We start from the raw sequence: 25,584 nt of genomic DNA, 5'->3' as shown, positions 1-25,584 counted from the left end.
CATATAATCAAGAGTACATTAAGTGGAGTGCTCTGCCATCCACATCTGTATGCCTTTTTTAAAAGCTCAGTGCCACTACTACATCTCTATTATCTTGGCAATTTAAACTGAATGACAATGGGGTTTTTTTGCTTTTTAATGGATAATGACAAAAAATCTCGACTCCTTATTTGTAGATATGGATATTCACTCTTTTATCTGTATTTAATTTGCTGAAAAAAATCTCAACACAGGATGAAAGGATGTAATGAGTACCCACAACATTCTCATTTATATTTTTAGGCAAATGTTTGATTAAAAGGTTTGTCTCAGTGATTCTATTCCACTACAAGCACCACTGGGAGAAAAATGAGGGCTTGGATTGCTTTTAGAGACAAAAGTTAAAGTCCAACATTTAATTATTTTGTTTGTCTAAGAAACTTTTATTTTTCCAAACTATGACCTGTGAATAATTAGTAGGGCTGTCACTTTAACGCGTTAATTAGATTAATTACGCTGCAAATTAATGCAATTAATCTCGATTGGCAAATTTGTCCCATTGAGGGACCCGTAGGCTGCAGTGTTACGTCACTTCATACCTGCGCCATTAGTCAAAGGCAGGGTGACTGACAGGAGAGCACGGCTAGCCCACTCGGACCTTTGGGCAGAAAGTTTATTTATAAAAAGAACACAGACGGGACTATCAACAAAAACGCAGTGATTCTGCGCTGCCAATCTGCGCTGTAGACACATCAGTCAGTCTGCCCCAGGGCAGCTGTGGCTATTGCATCCGATGTAAAGCGTCTTTGAGTGTCCAGAAAAGCGCTATATAAATCTATTCCATTATTATTATTATTATTAATATTATTATTTGTAACTTTTGTAAAAGAGAATTTTCATATCCCCGAAGCAGCTCCAGCCTAACGTATCATTTAAATGCAAAACATGTCAAGGACAATGAGTTATCTGTTGTCAGTTCCTGTAAAGTTAGCTTAGGAAATGCCTGTTGGCATTTTGCTATTTAGTTACCTTATTTAGAGGCATGTTATACTATTCATTTTGAATTGCTGTATTGAGTCAGCTTTAGTATTCATTTTGATTGAGAGTCTGCTTATATGCCTTTTTGAGACTTAGCCTTATTTTATTTCTGAATTTTATTTATTTTATTTAACTGTATTTGTATTGCGTTTTTGAGAAATGCACCTGGCCTAATTGGTTTGCTGATGTGCTCGGCCTTTTTTCTTTTGAATTTCATTTATAAAGCACACTTAACCAATAAAAATGTGGATTTCAAATCTTCTCTTCATGGTGTATTCTATTGATTAGTCACGCACTACAATTTTGTAATGTCCTAGAATTCAAATTCTTTATTTGGGGGCCTTTAGCAGGTATGAGATTAAAATGCAATTAATTAGATTAATTAAAAATCCTGTAATTAGATTAATTTTTTTAATTGCCCGACAGCACTAATGATTAGTTAAACATTCTCTGAATATTATCTAAATTATCTAAAAAGGGCGGCAGTGGCTCAGTGGTAAAGCAGGCGGTAGAGCGGGTCGTCCTATGATTTAAGATCGGCGGTTCGAGTCCCGCTCCTGCCCCCCAAAAAATACCCGGAGGTGAGCTGACAGTGGGAGGTGTCAGCTCACCTCTGGAGCACTGCCGAGGCACCCTTGAGCAAGGTGCTGTCCCCTTTACAAATTGCTCATTTGAGGCGCACCAAGAAGGAGCTGCCTGCCACTCTACCTCCCCTGCATGCCTACAGGCCCCCTTGTGTGTGTGTGTGTGATACGGGGACCTGTACTCACAAATATATATGTATGCATGCGTTTGAATCAGTAGCTAGAGTGTGCGTTCTTAATTTCCCTCCGGGGATCAAACCAGTATATAAAATAAAATAAATAAATAAATAAATAAATCAAGTTTAACAGTAAGCCTGTGGATCTGAGTATGAATGGAAATGAAAATGTCTTAGTGGCAATGAAGAATTGTAGCTCTTAGCCATTTGTATTGTGTTGTACAAATTGGCACTGTATTGATAAAATATCACTCTTATTAAAGATTGCCCAAACAAGCCTTTTGAGATTACAGCAATGGTTCATGCAGCTCTCTTGCTGAAGGGCTCAATGCACTTTATATCAAACAGATTACTTCATCAATCACTTTGGTGAATGCTTTAGCGTTTATAGTCTTGTGGGCACAAATTGTGCAACTGTCTCTCATACATTGTCATACATTTCAAATTTCATTAGAATGTCATTCACACCCACTGATTCTTTGCTAATCATTTTTCTCCTCATTTCTTTTATTCTACATGTCTTTAGGACTCCTGAGCAGTGTCCCAGCGTGGTGTCCCTTTTGTCAGAGAGCTACAACCCTCATGTACGTTGTGGGGCTGCCATGGCTCTGGGCATCTGCTGTGCTGGAACAGGCAACAAGGTGAGTGCCTTTCCCTTGATCCCCCATCATTTTCATCTTTTTTTATTTTGTTTGGTGTCTCTTTAAATTAACCTAGAAAATGCAGTTTAGTAACAGCCGATGAATACTCTTGTGTGAATGGGTGAAACGACTATAATAAAGTCCTGTTTCATAATAAAATGTAGCTTTCTCTTTATTTGAGGTTAATTAAAATCAAGACATGATTCGTGGATTTATATTTATCTTCTTGCTTCCATTGCTGTACACACTGATGAACTGGAAATATACATCATACAGTCGCACAAATTGGTTCAGACCTTTTTGCTTGTTGGCTCAGTTTCAAGATCCAAGTAATGAAATCCTATTTAATGAGATGTCGGCCCAAAAGCACATTCCTGTTGTATATTCCTTTTGAGGCTTTACAAGAAAAGCTTAGATGACATTTTGTCTCGTATCCTTAACAAAAGTAATTTGTTTAAATATAACAATGTCAACAGAACAAATGTAGAATTGTGCTAGAATTTAATCAAATGGATGAAATGGAGTTGCTCAAAAGACAAGCTCTTACCATTTCCAGGTGTTTTTCGTGGTTTAGCTTGCTTCAGCCATTATCTTTGTTATGTAATGATTAAAACATAAAATAGCTATTTGACTTGCGATCTATAGTATGCTTCATTTATTTCAGTAGAGGTTCAGCAGTTAAAAACTCATGAAGCACAGTAACCTCGCTGTACCCTGTTATTATCCTTGGGTTCATTGTTATATTGTAAAGCAGTCATAAATGAATGGTGTTGCCAGAGCCTGACTGTCCCAATGGTGTTGGCTGATAAATCTCAGACGGCACAGCCAACTATGGCTTATTGCATCCGTAGGCTGCAAGCAACCAATTGAATCTTTTTGGAACAAATAGGCAGATGCATGCTACAGGGTTGATCTGCTCCAAAACCCTGCTGCTCGACTTTTCCACAATATTACTTTGAGCACAGAAAGTCCTTAATGAGAATATTGTTGTTGTGACAAGAGAAGTGGGTCACCTGTTTAGAGGGAACACATTCTGTTGTTATCATTTGCACACCTTACTGCTCTAGTGTCCCGACTGGAGCAAATACTAAACAGTGCACAGGGGCGCAGCTTTTGGTTAGTTTAATGCTGATTTTGAATTTGAGGGGACCATTGTTTACCTGGAAATAGGAGTTGTGTTGCTGATATCACTTCCAAGACAAAAGAGAATTGGCAAAACACTGGCAATATCTAAACTAATAAGAGAAACCGGGGCTGAAGCAGTTTTTTGATGAGGAACCAGTAGTCCATTGAGATGTGACCTGGTTCCTTACATTCTCATGTAAATTTTAATGTGTTTTGAGTTTTGAGTTTTTGCACCATGGTGAATGATAAAGGTGTGTCACTTTACAGATATCAACAATTTTGCCACACATTAGTTGTAACCATGGTGCCTGTAAACAGACTCAAAAGAAACATTTCAGCTTTTTGGAATACTGTTATACAGTTTAAATAAATATATTTTAAACTGGAAATTATGCTGTGGTAAGGTGTGCTCAGCTCTTACGTTTATTTGCACAAACCTTGTGGTAGCTTTTAACTGTGATTAATTGAATATGATTTGAAGTCTATTCATACTGAGGCACATGCCTGAATAACTGATTCTACCAATGTACACGGATTAGAAGGATCAAGCAGCCACAATATGTACCAACCTGCTCTGCTGATTGGTCCTGACAGTAAATATCCACAAGAAACCCCCCCAACAGGGTATTTAAAAGAGGAGCAAGATGTGGTTGACTCATGTTGGCTCTGCATTCCTGACTTGTCATCCTGTTACATGGCTTAGCACTGATGGAACAGGTTTATTTTACCTCCATTGTCACCATCTTTGTTTCTCTTTCTTCGTCAAAGCTGACTCCTCTCTCTTGTTCTGGTGACAAGAGTTACAACAATTACAGCTCAGCTGAAAGTGCAAAAATAACAATAAGAAAGAGGTGGCTCTACCACAGTTTTTCACTGTGATTATTGGGAGGAAACTGAGGGAGGCAGAGCGTGTTGCAGCTGTTGTCCCAGGCAACTAGATATGGAGAACATTAATGCCATTAATTTATGTGGTCTGGTTGCCTCTGTTGATAATCCCTGTTCCTGTATTTAACCAAACAGAATGCTCCTGTTGCACTGTTGGTCTTATTGGGGACTGAAACAGAACAGAGCAAAGAAGTCACATTCTGCTTTTCATGTCGATTTTCATGTGAGGACATTACTAACATGAAGATTTTAGATATTAGATACTCAGGTCTTACTGTGTCTTTCTCACACCTTGAGTATCTGATGATGCCGGTAATCTACTTGTGACCAGTTAATGTAAATTTTGTTTTCTTGAATTACTTGCACAGGAAAGTCATCTCACTTTCCTGTGCAAGTAATTTAATTTATTTGAAGCCACATCTGATTGTTGTACAGTGGTTAGGTAACTGTTCACTGCAAGTAAAATTTACTTTAAGTTACATTTCTAATTTTTCTTTTATGCCTTTCTCTTCACAGGAAGCGATTAATCTTCTGGAACCCATGACCAACGACCCAGTAAATTATGTGAGACAGGGTGCCCTCATTGCCTCTGCCCTCGTCATGATCCAACAGACTGAAGTCACCTGCCCCAAAGTAAGTGTCAAATGTGTTGGGTCACCTTCTAAGATTTATATGATTGCTTCATAGTTGTCAATGAGGCTTTCAATTTCAATCTAGCAATAACTGATATCTACATTTTTAGATACCTACAGTATTTCCCCTATTAAACAACAGAGAAACGTTATTTTCAGTGTGAGTAATGTTGAGATGATCTGGCACCCTGCTCTTCTTTTGATAACTTTGGCTTTTTGGTTTTCTGTGAAATAATATTATTCTTCAGTGACTATTATAATCGTGTACAATAACACTGAGACCAAATGGGGGTTTTTTTTGCTGAGAAAAGAGTAAGGGAAAATGAAAATGACTTTACTAAAAATGGCAAGCATCAGAACTGCCACAGGGGGGAAACGATCAATGTCATAGAAGCCTGTAGAGTGACTAGTCCAGGCAAAAGTTTAACATTTTCATAGTTGGTTGCAATTTTCCAAACACATGTTCACAGACTCCTCATCTGCACAGCAACAGTCTTTTAAGATCAAGGCGGTATGCTGGATTGTGCAAGAGGCAGACTTTTTCAGCAGTGGAATGTCAGGAGGCATTAGAACCTCAACTGTTTATTTCAACATCTTAGTCTTTGTAATTTCACTCTTCTTCATAGTTGTAGACAGAAGTCTATTGACTCCAGTTTTAGAGTGCTGAATGGGGCCAAATTGGCTAAGAACTACCAAAAGTGTTTACTCAGTTTCAATCTGGCAAGAGAAATACTTAGGTTGCCACAGGTAACACAAAGTTATGGTGGGTGTAGTATTTTTTATGTGGTTTTGCTATGCATGATGTACTGACGGAGTGCACATTGGAGGAATTGTATTCTATTCTGTGACACTGACAACCAAATTAAAACATAGCTCAATTCAGTCATTTTCCATCCTAGATCAGTGTTTTCAAACAGCAACACAAGACAGATCAACAACACAAGTTCATTACAATAAAACTAGGGTTGAAGACATATAATAGAATACTAAGGGGGTCGTGAGCATTCAAGATACATGTATGCATGGTTTATGTGTTACATGAACCAAGAAATCAACCATAAATGTAAAGTTAAGGTGATTTCATCTACAAATAAAGCAGATTTTTGCACATGACACAGGATTTTTTTTTTCCTATGGGGGAAAAAATTGCCCTCGAAATGAAATTTAAAAGACTTCCAAAGTAAAGCAGGTGGGTCTGTGGGTGTTGGGAACAAAGATCATCTAACCAACTGCCTTCAATATGTGCTTTTAAAGTTTTTTATCCTAATGTTCATGTTGCAATTTCAAGGCAGTCATACGTAGATAACAAAGACTGTTTCTGTTTTTTTCTTCGGAAATTGATTTACAATTACAAATACATTCATCTGAATTTGTATCAAATTTCAAGTTTAACCAATGTCTGCACCAGTAATTCGATATAATGGGATCAGCTATTTCAATACCAAACTCCTTTATTGATGGTTGGAGACGACTCTTTAACAGCCCATACTCGGACGAATCTTTTTTTTTTCTCAATTATGTGTCATCAGCGAAATTTCAGGATGTGCCAGCCCTGATGCTGGCTTCTGTTGTTATTGATGTAAAGAATATGAAGCACAGGGGGCAGGGCATACAGCACATCTCTACTTGTATTTACATAGCAAGGAGACGCAAACCTTGCCCAGTTTGATGCAATCATACAACCCACACTGAAATGGGGGCGGCAGTGGCTCAGCGGTAGAGCAGATGCCTTGAAGACGGATCGCCCAGCCGTTGGTGGTTCGAGTCCCACTCCCGCCATGACATCCCTCGGAGCGTGAGCTGACGGTGGGAGGTGTCAGCTCACCTCCCAGTCACTGCCGAGGCGCCTTTGGGCGAGGCGCCTTTGGGCGAGGCGCCTTTGGGCGAGGCGCCGTCCAACCCACAAGCTTCTCACTTGGGGCACAACCCTCCGTGCGCGACCCGTCACTCTGCCTCCCCCTACTGTTTCTTGTGTGATGTGTTACTAATTGCATGCCTACAGGCCCTTAGTGTGTTGTGTCCTGGGGCTTGTATTAAAAAAAACTGTGTGTATGACTAACCAAAAAATGTAACCACATGCAAAGAAAGTTTGAAGAGTGTGTGGACAAATAAAGACAGATGGTATTCCCTTTTTTATTTATTCAGTTTATTTCAATCTTTTCTGGACATTTTATTACATCAGACTTCACCTTCATCACTTTTGCAACATCAACAACATCCGAAAAATACTGAAAATATCACAGTGGATATTAACAGTATCTGTAATTTTGATGTCATAGGAACACAGGAGTTGTACTCAAATTTTCCTCCTTTCACTCTGTAGGTGAACCAGTTCAGGCAACTCTATGCAAAGGTGATCAACGATAAACATGATGATGTTATGGCAAAGTTTGGTGCCATCCTGGCCCAGGGAATCCTTGATGCAGGTTAGTGTGCAAACAGAACTGCAGAGGACAAAGCTAACTGGAGAGAAGCCACTTTTAATGAGTGGGCATCTATCACCATGCAAGAGAGACCAAACAGTATGTTTGGATTTTGTTCAGTGCAATTTTAAGGTGACTGTTCTAACTATAATGCAGGTCTGTGATTTTTAATGTGATTTTCTATATGTGCACCATAATTGGAGTCCTTTACAGTCAGGCAGACACCAAGTAACCCTCTCTGGTTTTTTCGCCTGCACACCGTCTCTGGAACAAATCATGCCAAGGTGCATTAGCGCCTGAAGTTCCTACCTCAAGGCTGCTCTCAGCCATATGGCTTTTTGGTCTCCCCCTAGTGACTAGTGTTTGTCTGATACTCTCTGTGTTTGTGTGTCTGTCTGTAGTGTTTGTGGACACAAGCATACACAATATTTGTATGTGTGAGGTCCTAAAGAACTGCATTTCATCACATTGAGAGCTGCACAGTCGAACAAAAGCAGAGTACCCCATATTCACACATATAAACAAACCTTTAATACATTCAGGAGTAGAAACCCAATTTGTCATATCAACATAAAGCCCTGTGTGCTAAGCCAGAGAAAAAACAGCTCTGTTTATGCACTGCTGTCTGAATCAGGTGCTTTGAGTTACACAAAATGGATTTGTTCTAGCGTTTGCACTGTTACCTCAAAGGATATGTGTGTTTTTGAGATGCTGTGACTAATACATTTTTTTCATAGTTCATAAAATTGCTTCTTGATTAACTCGTCCTGCCACAGAACATGATGGTTATTGTGTTCTAAGCAGATTAGCCTTCTTGATAGGAGGCAGGACCTCAATCATGTATCAAATCAGGCACATTAACGGTAATGAACTCAGCAAAGATGTCAAGATGGTCCTGTATGAGACCATCCAGACAAACCCTGACCGCTGGTCTAATTTGTAATACTGCAGACACTGTCCTCTCTCTGCCTCCTGTGCTTCATGCTAAACTCTCTCTGTGTCTCTTGTGTTTAACCTTTCGGTGTAGATCAGTGTGCACCTTGTAGTTAAACACATTTGGAAAGGAAACATACAATTCCTGTTCGAATGTCAGACATACCCGTGATTACTCAGTTTGATTACGTGGTGTTGGATCTTTTTGAGATGCGTAGGTAATTATATTTAACCCTTAGGTACAGATTAAAATGGCTCTACACCTTAGCCAAAGAGACAAAAAATTGACATTTCATAAGTGTTAAAAAAAATTGTAATACAGAAATATATTTTTTTCTTTCAATGCACCAATCTTTTACATTACTTCAGCCCTATCCATAGATATAAAGTTTTATTTATTATTTTATATGTCTATATGGAATTTGCCATTATAACCTTTTTTTCTTCCAATGGGAAAAACACAAAATGTGGAATATTTCCAAAAGTTAGTGCACAGTTAAATACTTCTGATAAAGATACTACAACCTTGACCATACCAACAATTGGTAGGATTATTAACTTTAATGCATTATTAGTTTTTGGTACAATGATAATTTTAGCTTTTCTAAACACTTTAACCAAAGAGACAAAAAATTGACATTTCATAAAAGTCTAAAAAAAACATGCAATACACAAATATTTTTTTCTTTCAATGCATCTGATCTTTTCCATTACTTCAGCCCTATTCATAGATATAAAGTTTTTTTTTATTATTATATATGTCTACATGGAATTTGCCATTACAACCCTCTTTTTCTTCCAATGGGAAAAACACAAAATATGGAATATTTAGGAAAATTTGCATACGGTTAAATATTTCTGATAAAGATATTACAACCTTGACCATGCCAGTAATTGGTAACAATATTAACTTTAATGCATAATTAATTTTTGTTACAAAGAGAATTTTAAAGTTAATGAACACATTGGCTAATGGTCCAAAACGGATCATGTCATGAAATTGTATGCGCCTCGCCATGGCAACGTGTCCGGTGCAGACAAACAAAAATGAGACCTTTGTACAACTATATATTTTATTATACATATAAACATTTCAACATTCATTAAATTGCAAACATAAGAACATAAGAACAATATTTGTGCAGTGTATGCCGTGGTATGGTATGTTTTGTTGTTGTTTTTGTTGTGTGTGTGTGTGTGTGTGTGTGTGTATGTGTGTGTGTGTGTGAATGAATGTTTACTGGCACTTGAAACACGACTCACAGATAATCCTGTAGTGCCTCTTGCATGCATGTGCGTGACACTTTGCGCACTGGCTCCACACTCCCTTCTGATCAGCGCACAGCATATGCAAGTCTTACGTGATTTGGCCGGGACCGGCTGTGGCTCCTCCCCTGCCCCATCTTCCTCTTGATTGGCCCGGCCCTGAACTTCACGGACCAGGCTCGCCGAAAACGGTGCCCTAGGCATCCGCGGTCGGTTCTCCATTGCTGGGATGACGAGCGCTGCGCCGAGCTGCTCCGAAAAAAGGTGGCGTTTCGTGGACCGAGAGCTGTTCCAGCCGGGGTACACAGACAAGAAAAGAGGGAAGGCGTTGTAGCAGGAAACATGGACCATGTGATAAAAAAGACACATGGGCCAGCGGCGCGTTTGCCGGCTGCAGGAGTAGGTGCCACAAGCCTGCGGAAGAAAAACAAATTACACTAATGATATGCATACAATTTCACACATCCCTCTTGATAAATAGAAAAATATTCAACGAAATAAAGTGCATAGGCTATTGCTATAACGCACAATCAAACGTAGTGAGTAACAGTAAATAAATACCAGTAAGTGAAATAAATAAGTGATGCGCAAATACCTGGTCCAGGTGGTCGACGGCTCCTTTGCAGCGATTATAGTCCATTATTATTTGTGGGGGTTTTTTCCCCGATTCCTGGACCTCTGGTTCCCGGTGTTTTGTGCTCAGGAGAAGCACGTTTATTTTGTTTTTGGGGGGGACGACAACGACATATGACACGATCGCTGTCTTCATGCGTGAATCCGAACAACGATGACTGCACTTGCCGCTGTTTACTGCCTAAGAGCTGCGGGGGGAGCACAGCCAGCCCCCCCAGCCAGCGGAAAAGATGTAAAAAAAAAAAAAGTGTCCGTGGTCAGCGTGTGGCCCTGGAGCGATTCAGTGAGCTCAAGTGCCACACGCATTCCTTGGTTGCGCTCCACCGGAGCTGACGCAGACCTCCCCGTATAAACCTGGAGCCTCCACGCATAAGAGGTCTGAACATCACACAAAGCCCAGATTTTGAGTCCGTACTTGGCTGGTTTGGAAGGCATGTATTGTTTGAATGAACAACGGCCCCTAAAAGCGACCATTCATCTACTGTGGCTTCTTTTGATCCAGCAACTTTTGCTGGATCAAAAGAAGCCTCCGCTCACCTATTGGATGAATGGAAATACATATTTTTGCAGGTGTGTAAACACAGACCTGCAAAACAAATCATGTCCTTTTTCATGTCCTCCTGTCACTCCAACTACCTTTCATGAAGGTAGTTGTTGTGAATGAAGGAACGAAAATAAGAAGAAGGAGGAGTAAACACAGACGGTGGGTCTGTGTCTGGGCTGTGGGGTCAATGTGGGGACAGTGGCTTGCTGCAGACAATGAAGATCATGTTTCATTATAACATGTCAGCATTATTGTATATAGTAATATATATAATATGCATATATAATATATTAATATATATATATATGCTTATAGCATATGAAAAATATGTGGTTATAATGGGAGTCAATGAGACCATTTTTGTACCACTTAGTTCCTGTGTGTACACGGCGACAATCTACTATTCTATACACTTCCAATGACAGGCATTAAGGAATTTAGAAAATAAAGTTGAAAGAAAATGACTGGCAAAATTTAATATATTTAGCCTTTTAATTGACTGATTTATTGGGAAAGAAAAACATAACAACAAAAATGTCACTTTTGGTACCAATCAGTTCCCAAGGGTTAATTTGATGAGCAATGTTTGGAGCTCTGTTTTATGATCTATGCTTTTTATAACCCAGGCTGTATTACAGTATTCTGTTTTTCTTACTCTGTGTCAGCCCTAAAAGTTCAGACCCTTTTAGTGATGCTAACCCTAACCCTTACATTGATACAGTCCAATAAGGTTCATCAATTATTAGGGCTTTGTTTCTGATAATTGTAATAAAACATGTTCTCCCTATAGTTTTCATGTTGTTCTTTCAAACCACCCAACTTAGAGTTGGCAAAAACAGAAGCTCTATTTAAGCACGTAAGTCTTTGTGGACATTGTCAAACTGTATTTGTTCCAGTCCTGGTTCAAATGTCAAGATAAGACCGCTTAATTAAATCACCTCAGTAGCGTCAGAAAAATTAGCCCCTAAAGAAAAACAGTGATTTCAAGGTAGGGTCTAAGATCTAATTTACAATGTATATGGGCTTCTCTCTGGGATTCTATCCCGTTAAAAAGTTGCCTTATCCCTACAGAAAGGTTGATCCTGCCTGTGTCCAACTCCTTTCTCAATCTTCCCCTCTGTTGTGGACATAACACTAGATGCTGTTCAGTGTAACACAAAATAAATACAAAGGTACATCTTGAAATGACCGTGAAGTCTCAGGACTTGTCTGACTGCAGTCATTAGCCCCTCACTCCTTTAACTTTCATACCAGTTTGAAATGAAGTAGTTTCAAATTGAACATTTGGGTTTTTTGCGTGACGAGTTAGTTTGAAGTTTTCAGTATTTTATTTACTCACATTAGGAGTTGAATTATACGGAGCTCTGTAAGGTGTCATGAACACTGTAGTGTGTTATAAACAATGAACAGATGGAGCTGGATGACGCTCTTTATCATTTTTAATTGACGTCCCTTTGAAATTATTACTCGAGGGCATACAATATATTATACTCAATGCCCGTTGCTCCACTCTTCTCTCCTCTTACGTGTTTCTTTCCTCGTCCACTCATATTTCAGGACTTGATGTTTCTGAAAGATGAAATATGGTATTGGTAATTTGTTTTCCATACTGTGCTTGAACGTATATTGTGAGCAAAATAAGTTACTCTTAAGACTCCACATGGCATCAAGTATTTGCAGCATCATGTAGATAAAAAAAATTCTGGAGGAATTTTTGGGGAGTAAAATCAAGACTTTACTCCCAAAAGAAGAAGTTTTTCTTACTGTCCTGTAAAGAGTTATTTTCCTTTATTGTTTTGTTGTATCCAACAAGTGACCAGGATTATTATAGGTATAGTCCTTAACACTGAAATGATCTCCTCCGCTTTTTCCTCTGATCTCCAGGTGGACGTAACGTCACTATCTCTTTGCAGTCCAGGACGGGTCACACTCACATGCCATCAATGGTTGGCTTGCTTGTCTTCACTCAGTTCTGGTTCTGGTTCCCCCTGTCTCACTTCCTGTCACTAGCCTTCACACCGACTGCTGTAATTGGCCTCAACAAGGACCTCAAGGTACTGAAGCTACTAGACTGTGCATGTCTGTGTGTGTCTAAAAGCCATAAAACATCACCTTCTTCAAACAGATTTTAAAATATTGGATTTCGAAAATCCTTCAAGTGTTAAAAGCATCAAGCAAGACTATTATAAAAAGCTGGTATCCTATGTCATATAAGAGGAAGTTCCATTAGAAGCATTGAGCAAAAGCAGGGAACTACACCTACACCATCCAACACTTCAACATCAATCTAGATTTTCTTTCGTAACCCTTAACACGTTTGAGTAATTTGGACTCCAATCTCTATGCTTAGTTTGCAAATATCTAAGAAATATCGTTGCTAAAAGAGCAATAATAAGTGCAATTTCCTCCGGGATTAATAAAGTATATATCTTAAATGAAGTGACTTGACTGAAAAGGGCAACTCAGCTGCTCGGTTTGTATTTGGTTTTGCTTTTGGTGCAGAAACTATTAAGCTTCTTGACTTGCAACAGCTGTCAGCAGCAGCCTATCCATAAAGAGACACTCCTGACGGGTCTGTTCTGGCCCACTGCCACACGCACACTAATGCCAAGGGATCACTTTGACACACTGTTTTTTTTAGCAGACGTTACACTGGCATCAGCTCTTCATACTACCCAAATCAGCAGTAGGGACACCCACAGACACTTTTGAATCTTGCGGAACCACAGCTGTACAAGACTCTTGAAAGTATACTCAGTGTAAATCCTCCAAAAATACACAAGAGATAGTGCAGAAGGAAGTTGGGGAAAGAAGGGTATGACAGACCCAGCCATCACTCGTTGATACTTGTTTAATTGCAGTCTTTTCTTTATTGGACAATGAAAGTTCTTGTCATTTAGAAGCAAACTTGTACTGAAATAGAATCAACGAGGAGTGACTTCATCTCCTCACTATGTCTTTCTCTGCATGCGTGCTACAGTAAATTGGCTGAGTTGTCTTTTGTTAAAGATGAAGAGTCTGGTCCCTGGTCACATCTTCTGCTCTGTTGCACCATGAAGACTGTTTAACATTTGAAGGTCGAAACACTGTTATAATTTGATAGCTCACATTAAACAGAACTTAACTTGATACATGCGGAACATCTACTGTAACATGTTTGTAATTCCTTGTGGAATTAGAGCCTTGAGGTTTAGATTTTTTCCACACCTGTCCAGTGATTCCCAGGTCATGACGTTACAGGGTTCCTACAAAAATGATGAATTTGCCTGTAAGAAAGAATTGGATTCAATGTGTTTTTTTGGAGTTTTAACATTCATAGTTTCAAACTGTGAGGTTTGGCCTCGAGTTTGAAAACATTTTACAAAACATCTCGGTTGTATTTATATTTGATATCTAAGAATTAGAATTTACAGTTTATGCTAATTAGTCTCTTCACAGCATTGTCTTGTAAACAAAATATTGTTTTTCACACAATATAAACATCCAGCTGAAAATTGGTACTCCTCAGTTTTGTTTACCAGAGAAACAAAAGAAGAAAATGATTTTTCATTTTAAATGAATTCCCCCCCCCCATAGTTGATATGCTAAAACTTAACGGATGTAATAGTCACAGATTTGGTTGAGATATTTAAGAATACATATAAATCTATTCACTCAGGCTGATGTTGGATGAAAGTCAGTATTATTCGTCATCTATTGACAGAACATCTGTAGAAAGAGTTGGACTGAACAACCAATGATGCCACCAGCTGATTGTTCTGTGACCCCAGTCTCTGAAAAGAACAGTCTGTCCAGGTCGGATCCATAGATCATGGACAGATCTGTCAACTGTTTACTGACCGTCTTCTCTTCCTCTGTCGTCTTCTTCAGATGCCGAAGGTGCAGTACCGTTCCAACTGCAAGCCATCCACTTTTGCGTACCCACCTGCTCTGGAGGTTCCCAAGGAGAAGGAGAAAGAGAAGGTGAGACTCCTCAGCTTGTTTCACCTCCCTTTTGTAAAATGAGTTATTGAAAGTGAGTCTTCTCTAAAATCTTGAACCCTTCCCGTCAGACCCATAATTTTCTTGAATATTATATTTATTATTTGAGCATCTGTGACCTATTTTTCTCAGTGGCTGCATTTTAACAATCCTAGATTCTCTTAGCAAGTGGAATGAAAAGACCAAGCTTGGTTTACTTTGTGGTTGACTAGTCCTGCATGTTTTACACCATGTTTGTAGAAGGCCTGAGTGTCTATGGTGTTGTTTTACATAATAGAAACATCCATTCTCTCTGCATGACAGGTATCCACCGCCATTCTCTCCATCACAGCCAAGGCCAAGAAAAAGGAGAAGGAAAAGAAAGAAAAAGAGGAGGAGAAGATGGAAGTGGTGAGTGGATCAGTTAGATCAGCCCCGGAAAACGTCCAGCAATTACACTCACAAGAACATACAAAACCCTTCATTTGATATATATTTATAGATCATCTCAAAGTGAAGCCAATCATCTGGTGTTCTGCCTATATGTAGGGACATTTTTTGGGTAGCCTTTCGGTGTAGCCAGATCTTTTTGAAAAATAAATAAACTTTTTTCTTATGGTTACGCCTTCTGTCCACACGACAACCCTGATATCCGTGACGAAAACTGAACTTTTTGAAAACGCCGGGTCTGCGTCGTGTGGACGCTTTAACCGAAACTTTTTCTGTCCGGGGGGCGTCTCCCAGATAGAAAACTGCTGTGACGTCAGTGTGTGTGGCCTGTGTCTACATGTACACACAGAATGGTTGGAATTGAAACCGGCTATTTTCTGACATATAACAGCTCCACATCGAAGACACGTTGATTATTTTGAAATTACTGGCATGTGGACGCAAAAATTTTTCTATGCGAAGGAAAAAAAGATCCGTTTTCAAAAAGATCCGGCTACATGTGGACATGTCCTTAGAGTCATTGATTCTGGTTGGAACAGATCATTCAGAATGTAATACCGCAGGGAAGCCCTGTCACAACTTGTGTTATGTCTCTGGTTTTCGGACTACATCCGAAACAGTGCAGTGTGATTGACATCGCACTCATGGCCCTCACCCAGACGTTGCACACAGACTCGAAGCGAGGGTAACGTCCCGTTTGATTTTCTTTGGGACGCTAGCATCATGTTTGATCCGCGCTCCAGCTCAGCTCTGGTGCTGAGAGATGAGCTTGGAAATGTTTGGCTGGCTCACATCTCAATCTTTTGATTTTAATGGGCTTAATTTAAAGAGGTTGTCCAAAGGGGAGGTGTCCAGTCACAAGGGCTGGGGGGGTTCAAACAGTCAGAATGATTCACATTCACATTATGAAGATAACACTGGGAAACTGCTGGCCCGTCTCAAAAGAGAGACAATTACAAAATCAGTGCTGGTACTCAAAAATTGTAGAAATTAATAACAATAAGTAATATAAAGGAAGATGAGAAAAGAAACAAGATAAAGTTTAAGAGTAACCACAGTGTTCCTAATGCAAAAAATGCTGCTTGTCTTTGACAGGAAGTCCAGGAGGGCGAAAAGGAGAAGAAGGATGAGGATAAAGAAAAAGAAAAGAAGAAAGAGGCCGAGCCAAACTTCCAGCTGCTGGAAAACCCGGCCAGAGTGATGCCAGCTCAGCTCAAAGTCCTGACCATGCCTGAGACCTGCCGTTACCAGCCCTTCAAACAGGTAGCTGCACACTCTGTGTTTGTTCATCATCTATAAACCAGTTGCTTTAGTAAATACATGCAGTTGTGTTTTTAAATTCCAGCATCCTTACAGTAAATTTAACGGTGTTTAATAATGTGAGAGTATGTCAGTGAGGAGTTGTTTCTGTTAAATCAATCATTGGGGTCAGAATCAGACATGTTGGTTGACTCTAGCGTCTGCTGAACATCTCCAGGCCCAGAAACATTCCCCTTCTCAGGACAATAAACCTGACAGCGGCAGCCCTGCTGTAAATGTTGACGGGTTTCCGCAGTAAATGGCAGGAAGACACTCCGTCGACCAATGAGGACTCACCTCGGTTCTGTAAAGAGGGAGTCCTGTTTTATTTTGTGTCTGTAAAGCTCAGCCCAGAGCATCAGGCTCCACCATTCTTGTGCCAAAATGCTGTCTTTGCTCGTCTCAAATTTTGTAACGCTGCTTTTCTTTTTAAGGGTTTGCTTTTTCATTTAGGACGAGTTTAGGAAGTGGAGGTTTTTACAGACAATCTGAAATCTGGCTCGTGTCAGGTTTATTGAAAGCCTATAGTCAGTTTCAGTAGACATTAATATGACCTTTCTCCTTCATGTCTGTGTCTTTTTTATTGGAGTTAAAATATTCCATATGTTGTGTTACAGCCGGCTCCCCCCAGGTCACAGAGCAAAGAGTGACCCCGGGGGACCAGAGCCCCTGGGGCCGTGACAGTTTATCAGTTCAACTTAATTTTGGATGAATTAAGCATTTGTTTTCTTCTAATTTAATTTATGCACACATGCCCACTGAATTTACGGTTCTATCATTATTTAAAATTAAAGTATTTTATTGAGCTTGAGGTTACCACTGCTTAGGAGGTTCTCCACCATTTGTCTGTTTCCGGGTTAGAATGTCTCAGAAGGCTCTTAACATATTTCTATCAAACGCTGCAGCGCGGCCTTTGAATGTGGTGATTAGATTTGGAGACGGATCAGGATTAAGTTGCAGACCCATGTGTGTCCACTAACCACCCTCCCGCTAACTCGGACCCATATTTCTGGAAGGTTGAACACTGACGTAAAATGCAAAGCTACGTGAGTGAAAGCAAAAAAGATGGTTAACTGATGCAGGTGTGAAAAAATGATTTCTATTGGTTGGTTTTGGGTTCATCTGTAATATAATTTAACTAATGATCAGGAAGTGGGAGGAATGGTTGCTTTTCCATCGATTAGGTTTTTTTTTTTAATCTCGTTCATTTTATTATATGTCAAAAGGAAATTCCTGCAGTTGAGACAAATTCCTCTCTTAACCCTTGAGTGCATCCTGTTGCCTCCTCAGGGCTTCTTCATTGAAGCTTCGCCAGCTTCTAGCCCTTTGACTGCTGAGTTCAATTTCCATCCAGCTATTAGCATCAAGCCCCTTGTCAACATCGAAGAGAGAGGTGTAAACAGTTACAGGATCGTTTAAACATAAATGCAATATCTTTTACAAGTTTCCACACCGACATCACTTCTCTTGCATTCCACCAGCTCCACACCGGCGGGATCATCATCTTGAAGGACACCAGCGAAGAGGAGGAGGAGCTGGTGGAACCCGTCTCAGCTCACGGCCCCAAAATCGAGGAAGAAGAGCAGGAACCGGAGCCCCCCGAGCCTTTCGAGTACATGGACGAGTAGAGATCCTCTCACAGGAAAGGTATGTTCACAGAAATCATTCCTTGGGCTTGTTATCCATTCATAACTGGAGCGGGCCTGAAGCGTCTGCTGATCGTCACTACACTCGTCTTGTTTTCTGGCACAGAAATGTGATACTGTAAAAAATGTCTATCCCACCTCAAACACTTTTTAGTTATTTTGGGTGTGAAATTAGTCTACTCTTAGGATTGTACTGTAAACAGAACCCTAAATTAGAGATTTTCTTCTGTCAAAGGAAAGGAAAACATGTTTACCTTAAAATTAAATGTGTAGGGTTTTTTTTTTGTTTTTTTAACCTCTTATTGACCTTTAAAAGTCGCACATCTAAGTCAAAACTAGAGGGAGAAGCTGCGATTAAACTATTGAAGAGCGTTACTATTGCTGCCAAATCTCTGGACACCCCTCACACAGCTGTCGCTCTGGTTTTCCAGGCTGTATATTGATGCGATAACACACAATACAGGACTGTACCATCGTTTCCGAGCCTGACCCAGTTCCACCCGCCGCTGTCACTGAGGAATGTAAACACTGCTGCCATCTCCAAACCCCGGCCCAGAGGGCAAACCTCCTGCCGGCACCGGCCAACGAAGCAGGATGCTTAATGAGGCCTGGCAACATGTCGTGTTTGTGCTGGACTAGCTGCAATCCGCCTCCCATGTAGGAGCGCGCCGTGGCGTGTTACGAGACCAATGAGGTGTCAAAGACCAAATTAGGGCCGATGTGCGTATTATGTCAGCCTTTATGAAGGTTTATGAGTTGTCACCAGGATGGGAGTCAGCAACAAACGCCAGCCAAATGGTTTTAGTAACACTCTTGTTGTGTTTCACTGGGTTTAGGTTTTAGTTTACTTTTTTTTTTTAACTGTAAAATTCTGAATGTTCATAGGTGAAGTGTTGTCTGTAACATTAATGCTTTAGAATACCAAGTTAATTTGCTCGAGGTCGATGTTTCCTCCTGGAGTCTGTAATTTTTATCGCCCAGATGTCGTCACCCCGTCTTTGATGGTTCAGCCTCTCGCGTTCGTGCGATACGCTGGACACAGCTGTTTGTTCTGGGATCGGATCAATGGAGTCCGACTCCAGCGCCTTTCTGCTTCGTGCTGTGATCGGTTTTGCTGCTGTGGTTTCTGACGATGAGCAGAAGCCACCAGTGTTTAGACCGACCATCAACCCTCAGAGAGTCAACAGTCATTATTGATTGATTGATTATTGGATGCTGTAAACGTTCCCCAGCTTTAAACATGGGAAACTTTTCCATCCTGTATGACGTGGATGTTGTGTGTTTGTCTTTTCAAATCCGGTTTTGCTTTATACTTGACATTTTTTTCTTTCTGTGTTTTCAGGCAGCAGAAGAAATGATTTCCAGCATGTTGGTCCGACGTTTCCCCGCTTCTGTGCACCTATCAACCACCTCCGTGCTTCACTTCCTCTTTTATGGTTCTTTCCCATTTTGGCTCCTCATTAGCCAGCGAGGGAATTTTTCACATTCTCTAACTGTATAATTTTCCTGTCTGTTCAATAAAAATGAGGTGTATTGGAAACTGGACAGTGTGTTTATTTGAATGGGTATTTTACCAGGCCCGCACTGGGAGAATTCCTTTAATCCCATACATTTAGACTGGTTTACATTCTCCGCAGCTGTTCCAGTTTAACCAGTCATCTCTCAGTGGAGTGGGATGAGTCGACTGTGTCCATATCAAACAACCCTGGGTGGCAGACGGGGAGCCTTTAGGAAAATGACTTCCTGAATGTTGTTGTGGGGGGGGGGAAAGAAAAATCTTTTGAAGTCAAGTGTGCAAAATGCAGTCAATTTATCCAGAAGATGATCCTGTTTACTTCTATTTGGGAATGGCTCTACAGCGGTCACGTATTTGAGAAACCATTTATAGCATTTGTTCATGCATTTCGGATTTTAACGAAACACGGTGTTCAGATTCCCTCCTATAACTGAGGTGAACTGTCTACTTACTTCAACTGCGTTTGTGTGACATTAAAGATGGACAAAGCCGGTCAAACCTGTTAAATCAAGGCGCAACACTTTGGATTCAACAACAACTATCAATCTCTTCAGCGATTTAAAAAAAAAAAGGAACACATTAATTGTCCACATTCACAGGCAGACATTTTAAAAGGTTGACAGATTGCTCGTTTTTTTTTTTGTTGTTTTTTTTTCATTCATTCACTTCTGAATTCACAAGTAAACAACCTGGTTTGTCCCAAATCATCTTCACTTGTTCTTCATGTACAACATACTGAAGAACTTCTCCTATACCCAGAACTGTCATACTGTGATTCCACCAAACTGCAAACTAATTGTAGCTCAGAAGCCAACTGTCAGGTCTTGAATCCCTAATCAGTGAACGGTGACTGATTGCCTGTAATGGTGCTGATGTCTTCATTAAACTAACTTCTCCGAATGGAATAATCAGAAAAGATTATTTTCCACTTTTCCCTGTCATTATTTCACTCTTCAGCAGCATGTGACCATCCTTGTATTTTTTGGTCTTCAAACTAAAATCGAGTTCACCGTCTTCAAGTTTCTCTATGTGACGTGGGATTAATTAGTCGGGCTAAACTAAATGTGGAAAAGTGGTTTGCGAAGTGTTCAGGAAATGATAACACGGACAGTTTTCTGCTTAAAATGTGTTGGAATGCAGCTTATTCGATTCTTAACGTGAAACGCTGCTGGAAAAATGTCTTTCCTGTGAAGTAAGTTGTCATTCGAGATGATTTGTTGCTCTTCTGCTCCCATCAGTGAACCAGTGTATGGACGCTTTGGCCAGACATTCAGTCTAATCAACTCCTCCCTGAACATTCCCAGAAACCTTGTCATGGCAGACTGTTTTAACAACTTGATCAACTGGGCTGCATCACTTCTCATCTCCAGGAACAAAATCCTCCACAGAACACACTCCTGAGTCTGTCAGCCAACCAGATCCATCATCAGAGGAGATCATGTGATTCCAGAGAAGACGTGTGACATGCAGGTTCTCGTCTGATGGGACACATCCTAACTAGAGGCTCTGGACCCCACAGATGAACTTCAATCACATTCCTGCAGTTACAGTAACACCGAGTCGTCCCCACAGGAGGGAATGTTTAGTCATTCTGGGACCTCCCCTTCCTCTCTCTGCTCCACATCTCCTTGTTTCCATGCCCCCTTCCAGCCAAGATGAGGTGAGGTCTGCTGCAGCCTTTTCCTGCAAAGCGAGGGTGGGAGGCCGGTGGGTTTGTGGAAAATCTGCCTCTACAAAGCCACGTCTCCCACTTCAGACGCGTCCAGCTTTCATACATCTAGTAGACTTCCTCATTTCTTTGTCTTTGTGTTTTTGAAAACCTTAAAGTTTTTCCTCACAGTAAAGGTGCTGAAGTTTTGGAGTTTTATCTCAGCCATGCATGAGAGTTCTGTGTGCTGCTGTTCTGACAAAGTTGTTTAGGTTTCCACACTGAAATATCTCAGCAGCTGTTGGCTGGATAGGTGACTGTAATTGGTTATATTCATTGTGCCCAGAGGATGGATCTGAATGAGTTTTTCTCATACCAGTGTCCACTCCACCCTAATCGCCTCTCTGCTGCTGTCAATCAGTTTTCCACTCCCACGCCGAGAGGACCGACTGCTGTTTGGATCCACAGTAACTCACACCTTCCATCTCTAACCATTTTTAATCTTTCACTCTTTTACTGATCTTCATATTGCACTAGAAAAAGTCCCTTTTTTTAAACCTGCATTTCAATTTCTATTTGTTGGTTCAACAGATCAAACAAAAACTGCTGAAGAATTTACCATGAAATTCAAAATTTGATGTGCATCTGGATAAAGTGATGAAATAAAGGAGAGTGTTGGGCTTAGGTGGAGTTATGGATTCATCTGACTGCCATTCTACTTTTTTAATTTGATGCATCGATAGCTAATGGATTGATTGCTATGACAACTTTAAAGGTGTTCCTCAGAGGGTAAATGAGCACTCATGAATGTCAAATGGCTTTGCCTCCTTTTTCCATTCATTCCCTACAAATAAGATGGACTAGCTGGCCAGCAGATATTCATGCGCTGAGCATTTATGTGATGTACTTATTCAGACAGGTTTACGATCAATAAATCAATCCGTTCCTCAGTGTTTCTCTTTTCAATTGTAGTGATAAAACCTGTGAACTCTGAGCTTGGACTTGTGCTTTTTAGGAAGAGTGAAGGAAATGTTGCGGCTCTGAATTCCTCAATGAATACAGCTGTGAAGCGCCATACAAGGCGAAAGGAACCCTTTCACCAAACATCAAGAATGGAGGAAGAGGAGAGGGGTGATGATTTGTGGAGCATGTAGTCACCGTCTGTGGATGCGGAGATGGTGGTGACTGTGTTGATGAAAGGATGGAGGGTCGGCAGCACTGTTAAAGCAAACAAGGAGACCCACCGGTGGGCTGGTTGAGGTCTCAAAGAGTTTTTTGGCAGGACCGGAGGTCCAGCGAGTGATGTGCCTGTGGTCCATGAGGAAGCTCTGGACCGAGGAGGTCGGAGCTGAACAACTGGGATGTTGTGGTTTTTGGCCTTAGGGAGCTTCTATGCTGCTTTAGCCTGTCCCAGCTGACACTGGGCAAACAGTCACACCTGCAGGAGACATTTGGTGCTGGGTATGTTTGGACTGGGATGGTGGTGTTGGTGGATGAGCTTGCCAGGTGGGAACCCACACAGACATGACTTTTCACCTCAGGTGGATTTGAACCCAGAACCCTCCTGCTGTGAGGTAAGGGTGTTACCTGTTGAAGGAGATTAGCTGAATAAATGCAATTAAAGGCTAATTTTATGATGTGCATATTTTTGAAAGGTTGATTTTATTTTTAATTGATTTACGAGATTCTTAAAATTGAAAATGACTACTGGACTACATTACATCTTCATCTGACACACAGGAATTTACAGATCATCATATTAGCAGCTCTGTTCGCTACTCATCCACCCACACCCACACAGGGACAACATGCAGACAATCATGACAGTTTATCTGATTGTTGTTGTGATCCCTGAGTGGACCAGGGTGTAGCAGACAAACACTGACATCTGCAGAGTCGTAATACGCATGAATTACTAATCATTATAAATTATGGGTTGCTGCTCCACACTGCAGAAAGAAAAAATAGAGTGAACGTTCAGTAGTCCCGTAGCAGGTGGACATGCATCCCCAGTGGCTGAGCTACTTTAGGAAATACAACACTCCTGTTGAGCCCTACCCCAGACGCTGAACTTTACTGTCGTTCACTCGGGCCCCCGGGGCCCTGATAGGGCACCTGATGTCAAAGCAGTATGAAGTTATATAATGCTCTTTGCAGTTGCTGGCATCCGCAGGCAGCAGCTGGCCGGGAGGAGTCTAAGCATCGCTTTTAAGCCCTGAACATTTCACTGATGAATCTCCTGCTCCAAGCCTCTGAGCTCCGGAATTCCACAGCAGATGAAGATATGAATTGTCTGTGGAGCAGGACACTGTGGGTGTGAGAGACACCAGGATGACAAACTGCTACATAGGGATTGGTTTAACATCGTTATTGACACCTTTTACACATTTATAAAACCTTATTTCTGATTGATTAGAAAATAAAACCCAAAGATAGCTTCTTTATATGTCACAGTCTATTTTGGTCAGTCAATTATTTCGTCACCTGGCATAGCTGAGTCATTTTTCCCTTTTTAGAAATAAAATCATGTAATCAGGAAGCAGCTTGTTAAGTGTGAATATTTGACGGTCTTTAAACCCACATGATTTGCCCCTGTTTTCCAGCTTTTTATAAATTGGTTGTAAGTGCAACCAATTTCTGATGGCAAGAACACAAAAGGTCTAAAAGAAATGGTTAAATAAAATAATTTAACATAACTGAAGCTCTTAATCAGCCTGTTAAAAACTGCAAAGTGTTACTGCATTTTTTTGGAGCTTGAAAATACTGGAAGAGATTCATCTACGTCTGTGATCGTGAAAGAATCGCCCACTGGCGCCCCCTACAGACCGGCTCCATAAATGTGTGAAAGACTAAGCATGTACAATGGAAATACATGTAGAAAACATACCAACAAATCAGATGTTTATTCAGGCTGTGCTTCAACAAGCAAAACTTAGTCTGGTGTCCCTCAAATTCACTAAGAACAATGTTCAGACCATCAGCACCATGTAGAAACAGGAATTTACTAGAACTCCTTAACCCTGGGTCCAGTCTGTTAGGTAGAAGATGCTCTTGTGTCGAGCATCCTTTTATTTGTATGAAGTCTTCATGGTGTAGTCTAAACATCATTCTGCTTAAAGCTTCTATTGACTTATTATTTTTACAGTATTTTATCTTGACTGAATAAATGGTGTCCACAGAATCTTCTTGTTCCTCTATGAGGATGTTTGGTTTTCCCTGCAGACTGATGAGCAGACTTTATTTTTACATTCATCCACCAATAAGGACAGTTTCTCCATCCTCACCTTAAATATCGTAAATTTACAGAAGTGAGTTGTGGAATGCTGTATCCTCCAGCATATGCAAATACGTTTGCATATTCTGGATTAAGTGGAGCAATGTCTGAGAACCACATCTGTAAAGGATCATTCAAGCCTCCATCTGTCTCATCAGTCTGTTTTTAAATCTGATAAACTATAATTGTTATCTGGGCATTGATTCATCACCAGGGTTGGTCTTTTATTTCCTATAAAGTCTTGTTTTAAAAAACTTTTTAATTGTGAAGTGTTTAGGAAATGTGTTCCCAGCTATTGTTAATCTAACCAATTTACCTGGCCAGGGATTATTGGGATTACTGTTTTGGTGAGAGGAGCGATGCTGCTTCATCTCCCTGCAGGGGGCTGAGAGGTGGTTTCTGTAGAACAGCTGGACACAAGACCACAGCTGAGGAGAGGAGGATTCAGGATGATTTCTCACTGAGGGGAGAATCACTCATAAAGAAATCTGCACAATCCTGGAGAAAAAAAATTGAAGGCAGCCAGGTCTGCCCATTCTGGGAACCCAAACTAAACAAGCAGCAGCTCTGGAGAAAGAGCTGGAGGTCTGCGGCCGGGTGAAGGCGCTGCACGGTACACTGCACGTTTTCTAACACCTTCACCACCATCTTTTTTCCTCCGTTTCAGTCTGATTGTGGTGAAGGATACCGATGTGTGAATGTGCTTTTATAACACTGTGTTCTATTCATGAGATCCGTCCATTCATCATCAGCGTTTTGGAATAGCAGGCAGAGTTGTTTGGATTACCAGCGCAAATATGTAAAACCTGAACCTTTCTGTTCAGAGAACACACAGGTGGAGTTCAGATAAGCACTTGTGAGTGTGTGGAGCAGAAATGTTAAACTAGAGCGGGACGTTTTCTCAAAAAAAATTTGTTGGAAGATCTTTTTTG

General features: G+C 40.6%; 1 protein-coding gene across 1 annotated transcript in view; it reads left to right on the top strand.

Moving 5' to 3' along the window:
• Window positions 1-19,749, top strand: part of psmd1 (proteasome 26S subunit, non-ATPase 1) — a 36,834-nt gene extending 17,085 nt beyond the window's left edge. The window contains exons 17-25 of the mRNA XM_068319058.1: window positions 2,304-2,418; window positions 4,945-5,061; window positions 7,384-7,486; window positions 12,744-12,913; window positions 14,730-14,822; window positions 15,144-15,230; window positions 16,365-16,532; window positions 18,050-18,215; window positions 19,557-19,749. Of these exons, the coding sequence (XP_068175159.1) occupies window positions 2,304-2,418; window positions 4,945-5,061; window positions 7,384-7,486; window positions 12,744-12,913; window positions 14,730-14,822; window positions 15,144-15,230; window positions 16,365-16,532; window positions 18,050-18,196 (1,000 nt within the window). The 3' untranslated portion in view covers window positions 18,197-18,215; window positions 19,557-19,749. The remainder of the gene's footprint in view (window positions 1-2,303; window positions 2,419-4,944; window positions 5,062-7,383; window positions 7,487-12,743; window positions 12,914-14,729; window positions 14,823-15,143; window positions 15,231-16,364; window positions 16,533-18,049; window positions 18,216-19,556) is intronic.
• Window positions 19,750-25,584: the final 5,835 nt, after the last annotated feature.

Source organism: Antennarius striatus, chromosome 7 (assembly GCF_040054535.1).
Source record: "Antennarius striatus isolate MH-2024 chromosome 7, ASM4005453v1, whole genome shotgun sequence".
Classification (NCBI taxonomy): Eukaryota; Metazoa; Chordata; class Actinopteri; order Lophiiformes; family Antennariidae; genus Antennarius; species Antennarius striatus.
Note: the sequence above shows the minus strand (reverse complement) of the source record. Positions and strands in the feature narration are given on the sequence as shown.